Genomic DNA, 21489 nt, shown 5'->3' with positions numbered 1-21489 from the left:
TATGTGACTTAAAAATGATGTGAAGCATAGCTTTGTAACCTGTTTTTCACTTGATTCTTTAATGTTTATAAGCAATCTTGCATAAGGGCATGATCACAGATTTTAAAAATGTAATAATTATTTAATCTTTGTAGAAACACACTAAAGTTGCACAAAAGACAGGAGTTAAATATTTATTTCATGTAATTTAAGTGGAAAGAGCAGTTTCAGGAGCTAGAAAAGGCTTGTTGGAAATCTGAATTACACCTTGGTACAAAAACATAAAAAATGCAATACAAGGTAGGATACTTGGGATTCGCTGCATTTCAATTGGCAGAAGAAAATGAAAATGTTGTGCATGTGAACATACCATGCAAAGCAGACTGCTCCCAGTCTGCTTCCCTACTCCCAGATCGTATTTGCATTCACAAGCAGGCTACTTGTGCAACATCTAGCATGCAAAATTAAAGACTTTTTGCACAGAAACCTGCATTTCAGTGAGAATGAAGGCCACAATACATTCCCTTACTTTACTGCCTGGGTAGACTTGACAGGATTCATTTTTTATTGGTAAACATTGATAAACATTGATTTTACCTCACAATCACAGACCGACAAGAAACTATTTCGATTATTAATAATCAAAGCTTATAGAAAGGTGACGTAAGAAAAATGATGGCTGATTGGATGTGTGTCAACTGGGGGAGCAGTCCTACAGAACCACGCTGAGTGCAGTTTGGACTGTAACTCCCAGAAACCCCAGGGCACTGAGAAAAATGGAAGACTAAGTGACAAATTGGACAAAGGAGTTATAAGTGAGCAGACCTGGGACTGAAGGCAGCTCTGCCAGTCAGCTGGCAGCAGAAGGTACGTTTGTTATTAATAAACTGTCTGCCCCCAATGCCCCTAATTTCATGCAATCCTGAAATGTTAAATTAATAAAAAAATTAAATAATGCAGTTACATGGTTAGTAAGAAAAAGTGGATAATAAAGCAATGCAGAATAACGTGATTAACAGATTATAAAGTGACAATCCTAGGAAAATTGTTCCAATGGTTTATTACCCACATTGATAAAAATGTGAACCTTATTTCTCATCTGACTGATGCTAGTATATTTCTGTAAAGTATTAATCAGGATAGCATACCATCTTTGGAAGAATGCTGTAGGAGCAAGAATCTTGGCAGAGATCCAAGGGAGAAACAGAAGTTCTTGGCTAAATTACATTAACTTGTATACTAGCAATGCATTGGTATGGACAGCACAGTCAATATTCTCCTTCCTATCATATTTTCAAGAAATATAACTGCAGATGAGGCACATGCATTAACATCATATACTGAAACTACCGGGTCATTTTCTTAAGCATGACCTGTCCACTAACGCTAGTGTTTTTTTAATTATTAACTTCGTATTTGTGATGTTCTTATGATCTCATGGTGAGATCATAGGATACTTAGGATAAGCAGTGTCATTTTCCACCTTTCCTTTAACCTTCATCCTATAACAAGCAAAAGACTAGGGGATACAATCACAGGGGTGAGACAAGAAGAAAGGACAGAGGGCTGGATTCTCAGTTCATAAGGAAACAACATCTACACTACGGAAAGACAATGGTTGTCTCCCTCCATTATAAACTCAGTGTTATCAGACACCCCAAATGAGCCTTGTCTTTTCACAGACAAAAGCAATCTTCCTGATACATCTCATGTGTTTTCATTCTTATACCAGAAGAAAATGAAGGTGTGGAGGTAACCTTTGCTCTGGATTGCCAGGTTTCCTTAACATTTGTTCTTTGAAAAATGTTACTGGAGAATCAGAATTTACTTATATGTAAAGATCATCTGTTATTTGTACTACTGTAAAAATAATAATTAATAACATGTCATCATTTATCAACATTTAGGGCAATTTTCAAATCCTGAATACTCAAAACTTCAGTGTGATCTCCCAGTGCTTAGCAACTTTTAAGATTATGCTGTTTCTTTTTAATGATGAAATTGTTCTAAGTTTATTCCTAAAGCAACTAATCTGTTTTTGCTATGATATTTGCACATTTAAATAATACTTTTGTCTTTTCTATTACTTTAAATCAATAATTAAAAAGTTAAATGAATGCACGTAGCATTAAACACGCTGTAATCACACCAATGAATAATGAATAAGGAAATTCATATAAAAACAAACAATAGGCAGTTACTGAATTTATTTTCACAGCTTTGTATTATTATGAGGCAGCTTTTACTCAAACTAATGTCAGAAAAGAAATGAACCAGAAAAAAATGAAATTCTACAATGCAAATCATCTATTCTTATGACAGGTCTATTCTAATGCAAAGTGAATGAAGGACCTCAAATTGGATTCAAAAGGCTCATTTATGGACATTTTTACCTTTGGCTGAAAGGATTTTGTTATAATGAACAACCATGTGATCCCTGATCAAGTACTGCTTACACAGGCTCCGAGAGGAATCAATGCAAAAAGCTGTAAAATTAAAAACACATTCATGAGTATTATAAAACCTGGTGTAGAAATGCTTAAAAGGAAAGTAGTTATTGTGTAGTTCAAACCCAAACACTATTCCAAGCAAGAGCTGCCCACACAGCAGTCAATGTTAGATAGTGAAGGTCACAAGATATCCAAGATTGACTTGCTCTTGCCTTTGCCCTGCCAACTTCAGGCTGGATATGCATCAAGGTTACATCTTTCCAAAGCTTCCATTTCAGAAACAGGGAAGAGGGTATTGAGGTTTTCATTCAAAGATTTCATTTCCTCTTGCTACCCTTTCTCCTTCTTCTGTGTCCAAGCACTCATTCTGATTCCTGTAAACTCTAAAAAAAAGGTTCTCAACCTTGTTAGACTCCAAGCAACACACCCTAACTTTTGTGAACTGACTGCCACAGTACCCTAGTTGAGAATCGCTGCTCTAAAGAAAGCACACTGCAGGCTGTGCTCAGAAGAGTGTGCTGTCTCCTCCCTTTAAAGGCTGGCTTGCAGAGCATGAGAATCTCAAGTTCAGCTGTCTTGCTGCTCATCATCCCCACACATTTTCTTTCATCCGTATTAACAAGCTGCCTTGGTAGGATTTTATATCTAAAATGTTGAGTTGCTAAAACTCATTTTTCCCCCCATCATTTCTATCTCATTCAGACGTAGCTGTTGAAAGAACAGATAGTCTGTGATTGTACAGGGGCAGAAATAACACTTTTAAACAATGTTTTATTGTGAATAAATAACAGAATGTGTATATTTTATCAATATCATATATTTAAAGCAGTTTCTTCCCCCAATTCACTTACCTACCAAGCCCCAAGATAGGGCTTGCAGGAAAATATCATTCATATTGTTAGAGTTATTAGAGATGTTACAAATCTATGTTGAAAAGATAAATTTCTAAATTCAGGGCTTTTAGAGTAACATCCTAAACTGAAAGGTGCTCATGTTAGTGGGCGTTCAACATGGTCAACAATTTACAGGGTTCCCAAAGTCTAAATTGCTACTTTTTAAGATTTCTTTGGGGCACAAAACTTCTAGGTTAGACAGGCCCAAGAAATCCCCACAGTTTAGAAAAGTTTAGCTTACAGGGTTTACGTAACAGAGATGGGGTTACTTGCAAATTTAAAAGTTCTTAAACATACTAAAGTGCTCCGCTGAATGGGAGGCAGTTTCTGTCTTCCTTTTCTGAATGGAAACAAACTCAATATCATATCAGTATGCTGTGTTCCTCATTCTACTAAGACAAATACTTGATAGGAAATAACTATAGAGCTACGCTTAATGATAAAATAAAGCATTTGTTGGACAGTAGACATTTTTATTGGACAGTAGACATCCTAGCCAACAAAAGCACAAGGATGTTTAAAACCTTCTTGTTAGATAAAAAGAGAAGTTCTTTATCAAAGTCAAGTAAATTTGCAAATCATTCCTGTTAAAACTTCTGGAAAACAAAACTTCAAGTTAAAAGTTTCCATGAAAAAATATTTAAAAAATATATAACACAGTCATGCAAACCCTTTTATGAAATCATGCACTTTGCTTACCATTACTCTTAGTACTTAAGTGTCCTTTAAACGGGCTTGCTGGACCATATTTCAGAATCGCAGTTGTTGGGTATTCACTCCCTTTAACAAAAATACCAAGCAATTAGAAGAGAAGGAATATAAATGCTGACACAGTACAGCATGTTTTCTTTAATGTACAAAGGTCGACTTAGGCTGTTAGTAGTAGCTTGAATTTGTGGCAACCAAGAAGATCATTGGAAAAGTACATTTATTTAGCATTATAATGAAAATGGCATACAACTTTGTCACAATTTAATGATCTTCCCCTGTTACTTAAATGCTATGACCACATAGGACCACTATGTTTTATATTGATTTATAACATTTAAGGACCATTAAATAATCAAGTCCATCCTTTTTATGGGCCTTTACATTCCACCCAAATACCTCTTTATTTAACCTAGAAAATTTAGGCTGGACTAAAACACAACTTGTTTTTAATGATTCATTTGGGATTATTTCCATTACACCAAATGATGTACAATATAATCTTTTCAGGCAACAGAAGTGATATAATTTAGCATCATATACTGAACTTAAACCTCCAGTAAGTCTAAATATTTTAATAAAGATTCCGTTCCTGAAATAAACATACCGTATTTGCTCTACTTACTACTGGTTTTAAAAATTCACACTGAATTTCCAGTAAAATGTGACTGTAGTCAAGGGCTCAACTTATAGGTCTCATTCCCATTTTCTTTCTCTCACCTGTAGCTCTTATGAGAGTCTGAAATGTTATCCATGTTTACTTGGCAAGTTATAGCAGTACTGTGTGCAGGTAACACCACATGACAAGGTATGCAGTCATAAATAGAAAAAAAACACATCTCACATGCTCTGTGATGTCAGAGGCTGACAGTAACCAATAAATGGATCCTGCAAGTCTCCAGTACACCTACACTATATGAAATCTGTTATTCCCTCTAATACTCATAACTTTAAGAAATAAGATAAAGCATTGTGAAGAAAAAGATTGTTCTTAAGTGTAGAAATATACAATACACTTAAACATTTAATTTTTAAAGTATTTTGTTTTTTAAATTCCCCAATTCAAGGCGCTTCACCTTGGGAGTACGGATGTAACTTCTCTTACTCAAGTTAACACCCAAGAACTAGCCATCTCTTTTCTTAGAATGTGAAGAGTTAGTTTACTGTGGAAGGCCTCCTCTCCTTTTTTCCTTTATTGGTATCTTAACTGGCCCCTGTTTTCATTACTTCTATGACTGAGGTCCTGGATGACTGGAAAAAGAAAATATAATGTCCATCTTTAGGAAAGAGGAGGAGAATACAGGGAATTATAGAACTCAACACCTCAAAAGATCATAAGAAAGTAGGGCTGGAAGGGACCTCACAAGGTCCTCTAATCCAGCCACCTGCTCTAGACAGGATCATCCCTAATGAAAACATCCGAGCCAAGTGTCTATCTCGCTCTTGAAAATTTCCAGGGATGGAAATTCCACAATTTCTCAAGGTAGACTTTTCCAGTACTTGACCAAACTCATAGTCAGAAAATTCCTCCTAATCTCCAACCTAAATTTAATCTGATGCATCTTTAGAGCATTGCTCCTAGTCCTGTCCCCTACGGCCATAGATAAAAGACCATCTTCAGCTTCTCTGTTAGTGCCCTTTAGCTATTGGAAGACTGTTATCAAATCCTGCCTCAGTCTTTTCTTCTCTGGACTAAATAACCCTAGCTGCTTCAGCCTTTCCTCATAAGTAGGGATCTACTTAAAACATGCAGGGGGGAAGCAAATATTGCAGACTGCTTGCAGTACCCAGTGCTATTTTCATAGCCTTTTCATGGCAAGCCCCTTCTCCCCTGCTGCTGATTGGGCAAGAGGCCCCAGTGGCCCCACCCCTCACCACTAACTGGTGGAGAGGCTTGCCCTTCACGTGGCCGTGCCCCTTGCCAATGACTGGTGGAGAGGGGTGGGGCCACACAAAAGGCAGCTCTCTCAGCCAATCAGCGGCAGAGGGAGGAGGCAGCAGTTCTCATCTTGGCTGGTGTAAGTAAAAACTAGTAAGTTTTTTCCCCCCAGTGATTCTGTGCAGAATTGCAAAGAATTTGTCTTGTAATCACAGAAACCGCTTTTTTTTTTTGCAGTTTCCATGAAAACTGTGAAATTGTGAATTAAGTAGATTCCTACTCATAAGTCTTGCTTCCCAGATCCCTAATCATTTTGTTGCTCTAAACCAGGCTCTTTCCAGTCTGGTCACATCCTCTTAAAGTATGGGGCCCAAAACTGGACATAGTACTCCAAGTGAGGCCTTATCAGTGCTGAATAGAGAGGAAGAATCTCCCTCCTCCACCCCAATCTGCAAGACTCATCCCTACTAACATCATGGAGCAGGTCCTTAAGGAATTTACTGTGAAGCACCTAGAGCAGAAAAAGGGGATCAGGAACAGCCAGCATGGATTTACCAGGAGCAAGTCATACCTGACTAACTTGATTTTCTTCTATAAGGTGACAGGCTCAGTGTATAAGGGGAGAGCAGCAGATGTCATATACCTTGACTTAGTAAGGCTTTGAATACTGTTTCCCACAACATCCTCATTAAAAAGCTAAGAAAATACAGACTAGATGAAAGTGCTGTAAGGTGGATACATAACTGGTTTAATCATTGTGCTCAACAAATAGACATTAATGGTTCATTGTCTACTTCAAAGGAGGTATCAAGTGGGTTCCCCAGGGATCTGTCCTGGGTCCTGGGTGTGAGAGCACATTTAGCAAATCTGTGGATGACACCAAGTTGAGTGGAGTTGCAGAAACTCTAGAGTGTTAGGGCTAGGGTCCACAAAAAACAGAAAAACTGTCTACATTAGCCAAATTAAATTTAAAAGGTTAAGTGTAAAATCTTTCACTCAGGACAAATTAGTTGCATGCACAAACACAGATTGGGGAATGACTGGTTAGGCTGCAGTACTACAGAGAAGGAAATGGGGGTTACATCAGACCATAAGGTGAATATGAGTCAACAGTAAGCTCTCATTAAAGAAGGCCAAGAGAATACTGGTTCGTATTAATACAGGGATAGGCAAAATGTGGCCCACCAGGCCATTCTATCTGACCCACAGGGCCCCTAAAAAATTTTAAAAATTAATATTAATCTGCCCTGGGCTGCCTGTCATGAGGCCCTCAATGGCTTGCCGAAACTCAGTAAGTGGCTCTCTGCCCAAAATAATTGCCCAGCCCTGTATTAACAGGAGTGTCACTTGAAAATAAAGGGAAGTGATTCTTCCACTCTGGTTTGGAGAAGAGAAAACTGAGGGGCATTTCAGTCTTCAAACAGAATCATAGAAAATTAGGGTTGAAAGAGATCTCAGGAGCTGATATAGTTAAACCCCCTGCTCACAGTAGGAACATCACCAACTATTTCATTGCAGCCAGGGCGCTTTTGAGCCAGGCCTTAAAAACTTCCAAGGTTACAGATTCAGTGACCTCTCCATATAACCTGTTCCAGTGCTTCACCACTGTCCTAGTGAGAAAGTTTTTCCTAATATCCAACCTAAACTTCCCTTACTGCAACTTGAAACCATTCCCCCTTGGTCTGTCCTCTGTCACCACTGAGAACAGACTAGCTCCATCCTCTTTGGAACCACGCTTTAGGAAGTTAAAGGTTACTATCAAATCCCCCCTTCAGTCTTCTCTTTTGCAGAATAAATAGATTCATAGGTGTTAGGGGCTGGAAGGGACCTCTCAAGATCATCAGGTCCAGCCACTTGGGCAGGAAAGACGGCTGGGGTCACATGACCCGAGCAAGGTGAGCATCCAGACATTTTATGAAGATATCCAGAGTAGGTGATTGTACCACCTCTGGGGGGAGTCTATTCCAGACCCTGGACACTCAAGTTGTAAAGTTCTCCCAGTCCCTGATATGTGCCCTTTATATACTTATATAAGCCCAGTTTCCTTAGCCTCTTCTCCGAAGTCATGTGCCCCATTCCCCAAACCATTTCTATTGCCTTCCGCTGGACTCTCTCCAATTTCTCCTCATCCTTTCTATAGCGGGGGGCTCAAAATTGTTCAGAGTACACCAGCTATGGCCTCACCAGTGCAGAAGAGAAATGAATAATTAATCACTTACATCAATCTGCTGGCAATGCTCCTACTAATGCAGCCTAGTATGCTGTTTGCTTTCTTAGCAGCATTTAGGGATGCAATGATTTTGCCTCCCCCTTCCCACCCACCTGCATCCTCTGGATTAGCCACCTACAACTCTGTCCCAGTCCTGGCCCCATGGTCCCATTCAGCACCCTGGCTGGGCAGCACCTGCCCCTGCCCCACTCTCTTCCTCACCATGGGGGCCTCAATCTGCATCCCCAAGCTCCTTCCCTCCCCCATTCCCCTTCCCCCCACCATCCCAGATGTACTGACTGGATGCTGCTCTCCAAGCTGCCTGGCTGTATTCCTGGCTGCGTGCATGCCTGCACCTGAGCGCATGCACACAACATTTTATCAGTGACATTATTAGCTGTACTGACCAAAAAAAGCCAATAGGTGACAATGTTAATTTTCCTTTTATCACCTCTCTTGCTCAGTGTTCAGATCACATGAATCCCTTATATGAATTCCTCCACTGGTGTCTTTCCATATCAGGTTCACACTTGTGAATCTCACTAACAAGTCTTTGGTGTTACACACTTACTTTCTTTTGTATCTTTCTCCATCCTACCTCTCTGTCTTCATTGAAACTTCCTGCCTAGTTACCACCTTCAGTCACAGTTACACTAGCATATTTCTTCACTTTCCACTGTTATACAATCACTCTGGCAATCCCCTTGGGACTAGCAGGGATAGGAGCATTACTGCACAGTACTGGTTACTGTTGTTTAATTACATCACTCAGAAATGCTCTGAACCACCATCTTGTCTGTGGTGATTAATATACCAGGAAATACTCAACCAACTAACAATAAACTTCATTAATGCAGAGTTAAGGTTGCCTGATATATTAAATTTCTTAGGACTTTAGAAGCTATTAACACACACAAGTTGCTCCTTGCTATCTGGCGCCCCCTGCTGCAGCATACACATATCACAAACAGCAGCATGCAAGATCTTCACATGCTTTCTTGATTATGCAGGTTCTCCACTCGGTAAATTAGCATTCTTTTTAGTTTTTCCACGTGAGCTTTACAATCTTTGTTGTATGTTTAGTACATGCTAACCTACTGAACAAAACTCTTTCCTAAATGTTTTCAGTATTGCTTCTCCAAAGGGGCACCACATAATGGCTGGGATAAATATCAAGCAACTGAGTTGGGGGATTATCACAGGCATGGCTCAAGTCTCTGATGCAAGAAAGAAAATGTTGGTAGAATATGTGAAATGCTGAGGGTAATTTTTAAGGGCTGTATCTCAGGAAATGCCCACAAATTTATATGACTAAACTTTCCTCAAACATGAGACAAATAAAATATCATGGCAACTGGAAGTAGGGCTGGAATGTTGTCATAGCACAAGGATTTTAGAGAATTCAGTGGTACTGGTAGTAGCACATCGATAGAAAATTGGAAGAAAAAATGCTAATGTAGCTATATTCTTTTCTTTCTGCTCTTCCTTCTTTCACTTTTAACCCATCTTCTGTGATGTTGTGCTGCTTGAAATAGCATCACTGATCTTGTATGCCAGTTGACCCATGTCTTTCATTCAAATTCTCCATAAAAACAATCTTTTCATGATGGGTGCCAGTGAACATGCATACTTATAATTAAAAAACAGAAATATTAAATGGAATTAGTAGAATTCTAAGCATCCAACAAAAATCACTAAATCTTTTAAAACCCAAATGCCACCTTTCTCCTTTTCTTGCCTTCATTAATGTCCTTTCTTCCCCAAAACCACTAAGGTTTGCTGATTTTGTATGCTGTCTAGGATTTAATTTAGCCCTCCAGCCTGCAAAGCACAATTATTTAGACTCAACAGAACTACTCACATGTTTGAAGTTATGCTTGTTAATTTTGGAAAGACTGGAAGATAAGACAGTCTCAACCCAAGCTGCTCAAATATTACCTACAATTTTTATAATTTTGAGTCCTTTGTACTCAAATTGTATAAATCTGTTAGCAGATAATATATATACATTCATATATGTGTACACACACACACACGTATGTATGACTATATATACTGTAAAAGTATTTCTAACATGTTATCTGAGAGAACTACAAAGAGTACCATTGGCTCATTAAGGATGGAGAAAGACACATACTTGCAAAAATAACTCATCTGGTTCAGATCAGTTATACATCTGGCTTGATTTTCAAAGGTACCCAAGGACATATCACTCTCATGGTCTTTACTTGAAACCAGCAAGCAGTGCAGGAAATCAGCCCTTTTATTCTTAAACGTTATTTTCCAGTATTGCCATCTGATAAAGAAGAACATTTTATCACCAGCAGGTGGCACACTGATAAGCTGGAAGAAGTTAGGTATCTTGTGTCACTCTTTCAGCTTCTCACTGTTAGTACATCTGACTTAAAAAAACCCAACAACAATCCCTCCCCCCACCCAAATCCTCCTCCCTACATAAGGGGTGCTTGACCCTGGACCAGTGGGTCACATCTGACCAGTAGAGCCAACCAAGAGTTTGGAAACTTGGCCTTAAGGCAGTTGTTAATAATGCTCTATGTATTTTCAAGCAATATCATTGCTGTGTGTGGAATCTAAGGGAGGAACTGTGTTTATGATTCTCCATCTTCTGGGAAGTGAGAACAGATGCCTCAGCGATACCATCTATCCTTTTCTGTTTCTATTTCTGTGAGGGACTCAAGAATATATGCAAGAGGACAACATATATTATCCTTCTAGGAAGCAAATTGGGCAAATTCTGATTTTTCACCAAAAATAACCCAGAATTCTGTACTCAGTCAATTACAGATGAGTAGTATAGCTACATTAATGTATTTATATTGTAAATGGCAAACATATTGATTTGGAAGGACTTATTTGAGGTGACTTTGCTGGACTTTTTGAAGGGCTCTTGATTGGACTTTTTTTAGGGTTCTTGGCTGGGGTCTTCTCAGGAGTCTTGGCTGCAGGTTTTTCCTGGAGTCTTGTCTGCTTTCTTAAAGAAAGTGTCCAACAAAGTTTGGACAGATGTTCTCCAGGGAGACGGGCGATGCAGCAAACTTGTTCGCTGGTGCCACGTCACACTGGATCAAGCGTTGTAAACTTGAAACTGATGTCAGGAAGTTGACACAGGGTGTCAATTTATAAATGTTGTAAGTGCTAAACGTTGTAACTTGAAACATTGTAAGTCTAGGACTGCCTGTATATTCTTGAAGATAGAGAACCATGCACAAAGGCTCCTCCCTTACTTAGATTCCACACGCAGCAATGATTAAAACAAATAAAAATGTTAAGCTCACAGCAGCATAATATCCCACCATTAGTAAATACCAATGTTTTATTGCAATCTGTTATATTTTCATATAGAGAACTATTAACAACCACTCAGTACCATCTTGTGCCTAGTGTTATAGTTTCCATGCACTTCATGACAAGCTGGACATTAATTCTGCGGCAAAGCTTCTGGATTATGGATACTTTAGTGTAGTGAGCCAGGCCTTCTATGGCAGCTTTACTTAAAAACTGAAATGGTAAGTAAAAGTAACCTTAAGCATGAACACCACTATCAGTACAGTTGTCTTGTCTCATTTATTATTTACTTGAATTATCCTTCCTCCATATTACACTTTAAATGTGCCTTTTTCTGCACTGACAACTTGAATCTACCTTACACAAGTCCTGGTGTTCAAGCATCTGAGATGCCAAGCTAAATCATTCAAAATAATCAGAAGTGAAGTAGACAATATTTCTACTTATGGTCTTCCTTAGGTCTCAGAATTAATAGCTCACTGAAAGAATGAAGCAATTCATACCTGTGACAACTATTGTTTCAGACCATTGGCAGACTCAGGAAGATAACACTGAATCAGTTTATATTCCATTCATATTTTCAAGGTTAGATTCACAACGACAAAGACTAGTAATTAAAATCAAGAATAATTTTTTTCAAATCTAAGCCTAATGTAAGGGAAGGCAATTCTTCAATAACTTCCATGGCTACAGCGTGGCTGGAGCACTTGGATAGTCGAGCAGTGCAGAAAGATGTTTTGTTGAATGAAGGTAGAAAGAAAGGGAGAAAGGAACATAACTGCCTCTTGTCCTTAAACAACCCAAACTTATAGTCTTGTCAGAAGTCTTCCCAATGACAGGTTTCCCTCTGACTTTAGTTACTCTGAATGGCTCTCAAATGATAAATTCTTTGAGGAAAGGACCATATGTTTGGAATCAAGATTGGGATTATTTTAGCACCACAATATAAATTATAAATGTCTGTTTTTTTCATTTTGTTGTAGGAATGAAGCATTCTATTATAAACACCTGCAATGACTCTAAGGAAATGAAAATACAGAACTGTACTGGGAAGTCTTCAAACCAGTTAGATTAAGGAAATTACTCAGAGGTGTTCATGTGTCTAATTTTATAAACTGAAGTTTTCCTGATAATAAATACACAAATACATGGATTTGGTCTATTATATATATAACTGCAATATGAATCCATACATTTCTTTCAAATCCCAGAAACAGCAGATTGCTAATAATGGGTAAATTATGCAAAGCTTCTCATACTGCGCATCCTTTGGGCAGGGGGCTGGACTTGATGATCTCCTGAGGTCCCTTCCAGCCCTAATGTCTATGAAATCTATGAAATCCTCCCAAAGTATAGAATGTAATCTCTCTCTCTCTCTCTTTCTCTCTGTCTGTATATATAAGCCTCAGTCTGTCTGGCCGTAATATTTTATTCACACTCTGATTGGTCATCTTGGCAGCCAGTCAGAGTGCTTCAACAGTGATCCGAACAGGAGACAGCATGGTGGAATGCCACCATGACGGCAGAGACAAAAGGGATGGAGCTGATGGGCGACGGCAGCACGGGGTGCTGGCCAAGGGGGATGGAGAGGATGGCTGGCAAGCTTCCCCTCGACCCCCTTGGGAGGGAGGAACAGAGTTGGGCCCACCACACTATGGGGGTGGGGGCAGGCCCACCATGGCTGGGAAGTGGTGGGGAACCCGCCGTGGTAGGGGAGGGGAGGAACGGAGTTGGGGTCACCACGGTGGGAGGGCAGGATGGGACAGTGGGGGAGTGACCCAGACCTGAACCACCAGGGGATGGGACGGGGGGCAGGCCCAAAGCAGTGGTGGGCAGGGCCGGGCGAGGTTAACAGGGAGAGGGAGCATAGGGCTGAAGGCTGGGCTCCAGCCCCTGCATCATTTTTGCTAGTAAATAAGTAAAATAAGTAAGAAATGTCAAAAAAATCAATTAGGTCATTTAGTATAAATTAATGTTTCTAATTTCTTCCTGTTGTGGATTTTGCTTGCGAATGCAGGAAACTGCAGTCTGAAAAGAAAAAAGGCTGAGAGATTCTTGATTATTTTTTCCTGCCCACAAAATTATTTTTTTTTTAAATATAAAAACAAAAGTAATTTTAATTTATCTGTTATTAGTTCTTTACTTTCCCTCAGTAATATTATCCCATTAATAATATGCCAACACCACTGATACAGTCAGCTTCAGTGGTGCAATGGGTTAGCACATGGTAATAGGCAGTACTGGGAAAATAATGCCAAGGTTGTGAGTTCAAACCTTACCTGGAGCATTTGCCTTTTATGAGCCGCCAATGTGATGTCACAGCTGGTAAAGCAAACAAAACTCTGGCTTGCATCCATAGATGCTTCTCAAGCAAATCTCAGGATATCATTCTCCCACTGTACTTGACCTTGGAGTACTGCATCCAATTCTGGGCTCCACAATTTAACAAGGATGTGGAGAAGCTTGAGAGAGTCCAGAGGAGAGCCATAGGCATGATGAGAGGCTGAGAGCCATGGGACTCTTCAGCCTGGAAAAATGCAAGCTCAGGGATGACTTAGTGACTGCCTATAAGTATATAAAGGGTGTACACCAGGATCTTGGGGAATGCCTGTTCATCAGAGCGCCCCAAGGGATGACAAGGCTCCATGGTCACAAACTCCTCCAAAACCCTTTTAGGCTAGACACAAGGAAAAAATTCTTTACTGTCTGAGCCCCCAAGGCCTGGAATAGACTCCCTCCAGAAGTGGTGCAAGCACCTATTCTGGACTCTCTTAAGAAACATCTGGACACTTATCTTGCTGGGATCCTTTGACCCTAGCTGACTTCCTGCCCCTGGGGCAGGGGGCTGGACTCACTGATCTTCTGAGGTCCCTTCCAACCTAATGTCTATGATTCTATGAAATATGGTTTTAAATTGCCAAGGTAGGTATTTTGCAATTTTTAACACAATTTCAGATTTTATACATTTTTCTACCATGAAGTTTTAAATATGAAATTTTCATTTTAAATGCTGAAAGATACAAGTCCATTGTCTCATTTTACATTCTTCCTATGAGAAAGATGTTAACCACAAACACAAAAGTGATGAGCTATTGTCTTGCTATTTTTACACCAAACACAATCTTCTCATATTTTAAATGGCTACAAATAAAAAAATCTGACATACTTCAACCACACTTTACTTATTCATTCATCAAAGTTTAGAATTTTAAGTTAATAAGACCTGCACTCCTAAACTACTAAGATTCTTTTGAAATCACACCTTGAAGTGTTTAAATACAAGCTTCAAAGTTAAGCCTCAGATTTCTCCATTCACAATGGCTACTACATTTAATAAAAATACACTGTTATCCCCTTATGCTGCAAACATTATCCCCTTATGTCTGAACTTTTTTCAAGCATATAACAAGTTACACTGAAAATAAAGTGACAAAAGCTACATACCTTTTCAGGATCAGGGCTTATTTTTCTATACATTTTTGCTATAACAGATATGACATCCTACTAGTATTGTATTAAACCACCATTTATTATTCAGTTCCTTAAAACTTTATTCATAAATGTTAAAGTCAGAAGGGACTATATGCACCTGACCTCCTGCATAACACATGCTGTAGAATTTCACCACGTGCTTTCTGCATCAAGCCCAGAACTTGAGTTATAGCAGGTCTTTCAGAAAGATATCAGCATGGATTTAAAGGACTCCACACAACCACATTCTTTGTCAGATTACTCCAGTGGTTAATTATCATCACTGTTAAAAACCTACACCCCTGCTTCTTCTTTTAATTTCTCTAGATAAAGCATCCAACCATTAGGATCTTTGTCTGCTATGCCTTTTTTGTTATACCTTTGTCTGCTAAGGGGTCCCTTACTATCAGAATCTCATCCTTGTGGAAGCCCTCACAGACCATAACTGTTATAGACAACCTGTTAACCTTGTCTTGAATAAAGTAAACAGGTTGAGCCTCCTTGGTCTCTCACTGGAAGACTGTTTTTCTCTTCTCACATCTTTCTTTTCACTCTTTGCTGCACCCTTTTCAATTGGTTGAATTGTAAGCTCCAAAACAGGACAGAATATGCTAGTAATGGTAATGGCACTGCCCTATTTCTACTCAACATCCTCCTGTTGTACACTCATCAATTCCATTTACCTTCGGAGGAATTACATTACACTAGACAGTCAAGTTCAACTGACTATTCAAAATCACTAATAAAGACTAGATGCAAAACAGATGTAGTACAGAAATGATGAGTCAAGAGGAGACCCTGGGGATAGGGAAGTTCTTAAAATCCCTTCCCCAGTGCAGCATAGGTGGACTGACCACGACTGACCATTTGGAGACAGCCCAGAACTGTCATCTTAATGTATGCTTCTCAGCCTTTCTTTCAAAAACATACTGATCTCCTCTCACGCCTCTTCCCACGTCCCCCTCCCACGCCTCTTTCTTTTTTTAAACAGCCTGAGGAAGAAGCAGTGGTAGTTGTGGAGCTTCTCTTATTTAATGCAATAATTTAGTAGATCACCCAGGATCTGAAAAATCCAGATTCAAATTTCTACTTTTTCTCAGAGGATTCAAACTCTCATACCCCCACTCCTGGAGTGTGCACTAGCTATCAGGCTATATGTAACACTGAAGTGTGGACACTCCTTCACTCCTCCTGCTGAAGTTGTGTCACCATGAAGAAATGAATTCAAGATTCATTGATAGTCTATAGCAAGACAGCAAAACTATAGTCTTGTGGTTGGAGTACTCATCTGGGAGAAATGTCATATATTCCTGTCCCTGCTCCAATTACTATTCATACCTGAGGAAGCCATCCTTTAGTTTGGAAACACATGTGGCTTGCAAAGCAGTTGTACCTTTCAAGAGCCCACTTAATACATAGGTTAAAATGTACATTTCTAAAAGGTCAAAAATGGCATAAGCCTGCTACAAATGTCACATCCTCCATGTGCACAGTTAATGTTCATTCCGCTGCACTTACGTCTTAGTCTGAAATAGATTTAGGGTCTTGGACAAGGTGCTTCTTGTCCATGCATTTTATTTGATGACTCCTTCATGTAAAATGTAAAGAATCCTTAGAACAGAACTGTCTTCATCATTAACCACCATTCCACTAGGGATGTAAATATCATTTTAAAATTATCTGTTTAACCTCCCATAATTATATTGGTTAAATGGTTAACCAATAATGAGGGATCTTAGTTTTCTCTGTTTAAAAATCCCAAATTCTCTGATTTAAAAAAAGGAGGAAAAGGGAGAAAACTCCAAAATGGGACCAGGTGGGATGATGTTAGGACCTGGCTGCTGTTGCAGCTGCCACTTCTCCCCACTCCCCACTACCACAGCACTGACAAAATTCTCCATCAGCCCAGCTGTGGTGCCAAATCCTCTTGCTCTGTGGGCTGGATCCTTAAAGATTGGATCCTGGAGATTGGACAAACACCTGGCTGGGGTCATCTGACCCCAGCACTCTTTTCTGCCCAGGGCAGGGGGTCAGACTTAATGATCTAATAGGTCCCTTCCTACCCTAAAATCTATGAAATCTATGAAATATAAGCACATTGGGCAGTGTTCCAGTCTCAATGCTGCACATGACAAAATGCTCATTGATTATCATAGTACAAAGAACACAACTGCAATACAGTTAACGGTATGATTTAATCTGACATCCATCATCTACCGGATCAATTTTATTCATTTTCTGGACTTTTTGAAACACAATTTGGTGAATTCCATGATATTGACACAATACAAATATGAAACAAAAAACAATAATGCTGTCAATGGAATGATTTGTATCTTGATTCGGGTATAAATTTAAGAACTTTGCTGAATGGAGGTAGGATTATTCATGGTCCAACTGAGTGCACTCTTAAAAAAATGTTTTGCTGACTTGAGCCTCTCACCAGATAAATAGGCAGAGATGTTCCTCCCTCCCCTTCCCCAATGGGACATACTATTCTCCAAGTTGCGGGATAATCTTTCATACATAATCTCTAAGACTGTTTTTCCTCCTTAGAGACCACTAAATCATTATTTTTCAGTTTTCCTGATTGGTAAATAGGCATTTTGGACAATTTCAACCAAGGATGTAAAAGGTTAAACAGTAATTATATTTATACTGTTTGTTATTTACCATTTACCTCCTGGCGTGGTACTGCCCACTGTTGGGGGAGTGGCTCCAGCAGGGCCTGCCTGGGAGGCAGTGTGGATTTGGGCTGCAGCATTGTGGGGCTGCTATGGCAGAGAGGTAATTAACAGCTACCTGGGGGAGCAGAGCTGGTCAAAGCTGCGTGGCAGAGCTATTAGGGTTTAAAAGACTGTTTAACTGATATAATTAGAAGAAAGTAAATGGGTAATTTTTTAAACAATATTTACATCCCTAATTTCAACCTCTGAAAAATTCAGACTAGCCCCATGATATGACACCTTTGCTCCAATTTAAAAATGATTTTCTGAGCTATCCAATGGAGTATTGAAGGAAGATAGGAAGGCTGTTGGTCATAGTTGCATATTCATATCCTGAGTGCCCTTCAGCTACATTGGGCAGGCTCTGCATGTGTTGTGGGAAGAAACTGAAAGGCCTGGCATTATTTCTGAATAAATCAAGTATTTCTGTTATGTTTGGTACACTTTGAAACCTCTTAAAATTACATCAATAGCCCAGCAACATCCTTGTGGTAATAAAATGATGCCTGAGTTGTAGTAACATGACAATAACATGGTATTTATATGTCATTGATTAGCAATGAGCCTATTATTTGATCATTGTTCAGAAATGTGCCAAGCACAGAAGATACAAGATCAACAACCTCATGAAGACCACTAGCTTTAAATAATAAAGTTGCTTTAGGATTATCATATTTCTTATATGCCCATAAATTATATGAATCTGTGATTGGCTGGCTTCTGGACTCACTGCAGTGAATAATTACTGGGTTTAATTCTCCATCAAGAATTTAAGAAGAAAGTGAACCATGTACATTTGAAATTAATCTTGGCAAATAAAAAGGAACAAATTGTCCATATTTTAACAAAATTACACTTTTTTCTGGGACAAGAAACCCTACTTTTATTTGAACTTTGTGGAGTCATATTACATACAGCCCAGCACAAAGAAAACCACCTGAAAGACAGCACCCTGCACACAGAACACTGACTAATATGACATAACTAACGGCACTACTTTAAACCTTGACCACTGCTCAGGATTCCTGTTGGAATCAACAGAAACTCCCAGAAGCAGGAGTTACATAAGCAAGTTCTACTGGACACTGAAGAAATGCTAAGTCTTATTTATCTGCCTAGGGTCAATGGAAAGCCAATACCTTAAGAATCCTTCCTAACCATCCACTGAAACAAATATTTTGAGGATGAAGGGCTGCCTCCAAGGGAAAGGTCTCTAAGAAGGTCTTTTTCATAGCGAGTAATCTGACAAGTGAAACAATGTAAGCAGCCTTCATGGAGCTGTTACACTGCATTAGTAGGACTGTTACCAGCAGATCCAGGGAAGTGATTATTCCCCTCTATTTGGCACTGCTGAGGCAGCATCTGGAGCACTGCGTTCAGGTTTGAGCCCCCCATTACAGAAAGGATGCGGACAAATTGGAGAGAGATCAACAGAGGGCAACAAAATGGGGGCTAAGGCACATGACTGCTGTGGAGAGGCTGAGGAACTGGGCTTATTTAGTGAAGGGAAGAGAAAGGAAGAGAGAAAGGATTTAACAGCAGCCTTCAACTACCAGAAGGGGGTTCAAAAGAGGATGTAGCTGGACTGTTTTCAGTGGTGGCAGATGACAGAATAAGGAGCAATGTTCTGAAGCTGCAGCAAGGGAAGTTTAGGCTAGATATCAGGAAAAATGTTCTCACTAGGAGGGAAGTAAAGCACTGCAACAGGCTACCCAGAGAGGGTGCTGACTTTACATCCTTGGAGGTTTTTAAAACCTGGCTAGACAAAGCCTTGGCTGTGATGATCTAGTCAGGGATGGTTCTCCTTTGAGCAGGGGGTTGGACTAGATGTGACCTCCTGAGGTCCCTTCCAACCCTAGTTTTCTATGATTCTCATGGCATGAATCTTGGCCCCAAAATACTTTCCTCCTCTGAACTTCACTATTCTAAGCTTTATAAAGATCTCCAAACCTTGCCCTTCCATTCCCAAACCATCCCTCTAGTGCCACGAGTCACAGTTCTCAGCAGACTGCAGCGGGCACACTGGTCTGACCTGGGAAGCCGAACCTCGCCCCTGCAGACGAGGCCCGGTGGGTCCAGGCTCTGACACGACAACGTGGCTGGGAAGGATGCGGGGCCAGGGCCTCACGCTACCCTCACTGCCCGGCCGCCACCAAGAGCGGCCAGGAAGGGAGCGGAGCGGCCGGCACACGCAGGGCCGCCCGGCCTGGCCCGCGCGCGCCTCTACAGGGCCGCAGCCCGACGAGCTACACAGCGGGATTCACAAGACAGAGGCGGGGACGTCGGCTGGGAGCCGCCGCGGGGCCTCTCCCGGTTCTCTGCGAGAGGAAAACCGCCCCCTCGTTTCCTGGGGGCAAGAAAGGGCGCGCGGCCAATGCCGAGGGGCAGCCTGGTGCGGCCCGGCCCGGCGCAGCGGAGGGCCCGCCGCAGGGAGGGCGCTGAGGGGCCGGCGGCGTCCCCAGGGTCGGGACCTCGCTCGTCCGCCCCGCCTTCCCCCCCGCCACCGGGCCCGGCGTCTGCCCCAGAGGGGCCGCCATTGAGCCTGGACCCGGCCCGGCCCGGCCCCGCGCACCTGGGCTCCTGCTGCCGCCGCCGCCGCCCTCCATCCGGACGCCCATGCTCGCCGCACCCGGCCCGGCCCGGCCCGGCCCGGCCTGCCGCCTCCCCCTCCGCGGGGCGGGGCCGGGTTGCTGTGGCGACGGGAACGTCGCCGGCAGAGTCGCGTCCTGGCCCCGGCCCGGCCCGGCCCAGCTCGGAGGGGAGACGCGGCCGGGGCAGTGGGCCTGGCTTGTGAGCTCGGCTTGCCCGAGCCTGTCCCTGGGGACAGCCACCCCCCCTCCAGTGAATCGGGTCATACATTTGGACCGGCCACACCTGCAGTCATGATCAAATGGTTTTAAAAAATGAGAAAAGAGCCAAGCAGCTACCAAGCTAGGGCTTGAAAATGTGTCCCGGCGCTAGAGCCGGTTTCCTTGGGCCCGTTTCAAAATAAACAGCTCTGCCAAAAGAAGCAGTAGGGTTAGCCCCTTGGAAAGACTCATGCTGCTCTGTTGGTTTCTGCACCCCCTCCCCCCCCAGGTGTTTAACCTGGGTTTGCCTTTCTAAGCGCTGTATGTTGTTTTTCCCGCGGCGGGGGAGGTCCTCGGGGCTTGCTCAGCAACTCAGCAGATTCCCATGCCTCCAACAGAGGTGAAGCTTAGAGCGGGAACCTCGGAGCCAGGCTTCAATCGTACTGAGTTGTACTCCTGCTCCTGACTCAGACTTATTCTGTGACCCTGGATGAAGCATTAAAACTTCTTTGGCTCAGTTTCTTTGGCAGCAAAATGAGTTTAATGATATCTAACCTTACATGGTGTTGTGGGGTGTTTGAGCTTAGAAGAGGAAAATCCTCTAAAATAGAAAACAAAGGTTTTTTGTTTTGTTTTTTTTGAGGAAAAAAAGGGAAAGAAAGAATAATGATTCCTTTCATTCCCCACCTGCCTCCTCCTACTATGTCATTAAGACTTATGAGCTCCTTTTCTAATCCTAAAATATTTGAAACACCTCCACACCTCTATAATACTATATATATCATAAGGATAAAAAGTACTATTTCATAATTAACCTCAGTAACATGATGACGAAATGAACTATTTTCTTTGCCATTTTCTATTGTCAGTGAGACAAAAACTGTGCCAAATTAAAATTCTGGTTCTCTCCATAGTTAACCTTGTTCTGTCCCTAAAGTGTTGAGCAAATGGAGTTTTTTTGTAATTATCTCACCTGTAGGAAATATTTAAAAGGTGAATTTACGTAAGGGAGCTTTATAGATATTTCTCATAGTTCTGTAACTAAAATAGCTCTCTGTTTATTTGTAACTGAAACAGCA

The 21489-nt window shown here is 41.1% G+C and overlaps 1 protein-coding gene across 2 annotated transcripts in view; it reads right to left on the bottom strand.

The window, feature by feature from the left end:
* Positions 1-20334, bottom strand: part of SPATA7 (spermatogenesis associated 7) — a 79505-nt gene extending 59171 nt beyond the window's left edge. Inside the window, exons 1-3 of one of the 2 annotated variants that reach the window (XM_090033851.1) lie at positions 20194-20334; positions 4022-4102; positions 2373-2465 (exon numbers count right to left, since the gene is read on the bottom strand). In XM_090033851.1, the coding sequence (XP_089889977.1) occupies positions 2373-2465; positions 4022-4102; positions 20194-20239 (220 nt within the window). In that variant the 5' untranslated portion in view covers positions 20240-20334. Of the gene's footprint in view, positions 1-2372; positions 2466-4021; positions 4103-6480; positions 6499-20193 lie in introns of those variants that run through there. The other variant, XM_090033852.1, reaches the window with a different exon arrangement.
* Positions 20335-21489: the final 1155 nt, after the last annotated feature.

This window comes from Crocodylus siamensis, chromosome 2, assembly GCF_052110815.1.
Source record: "Crocodylus siamensis isolate JL-2025a chromosome 2, ASM5211081v1, whole genome shotgun sequence".
NCBI classification, from domain to species: domain Eukaryota; kingdom Metazoa; phylum Chordata; order Crocodylia; family Crocodylidae; genus Crocodylus; species Crocodylus siamensis.
The sequence above is the reverse complement of the archived record's forward strand: the minus strand, read 5'-3'. Positions and strand labels throughout refer to the sequence as shown.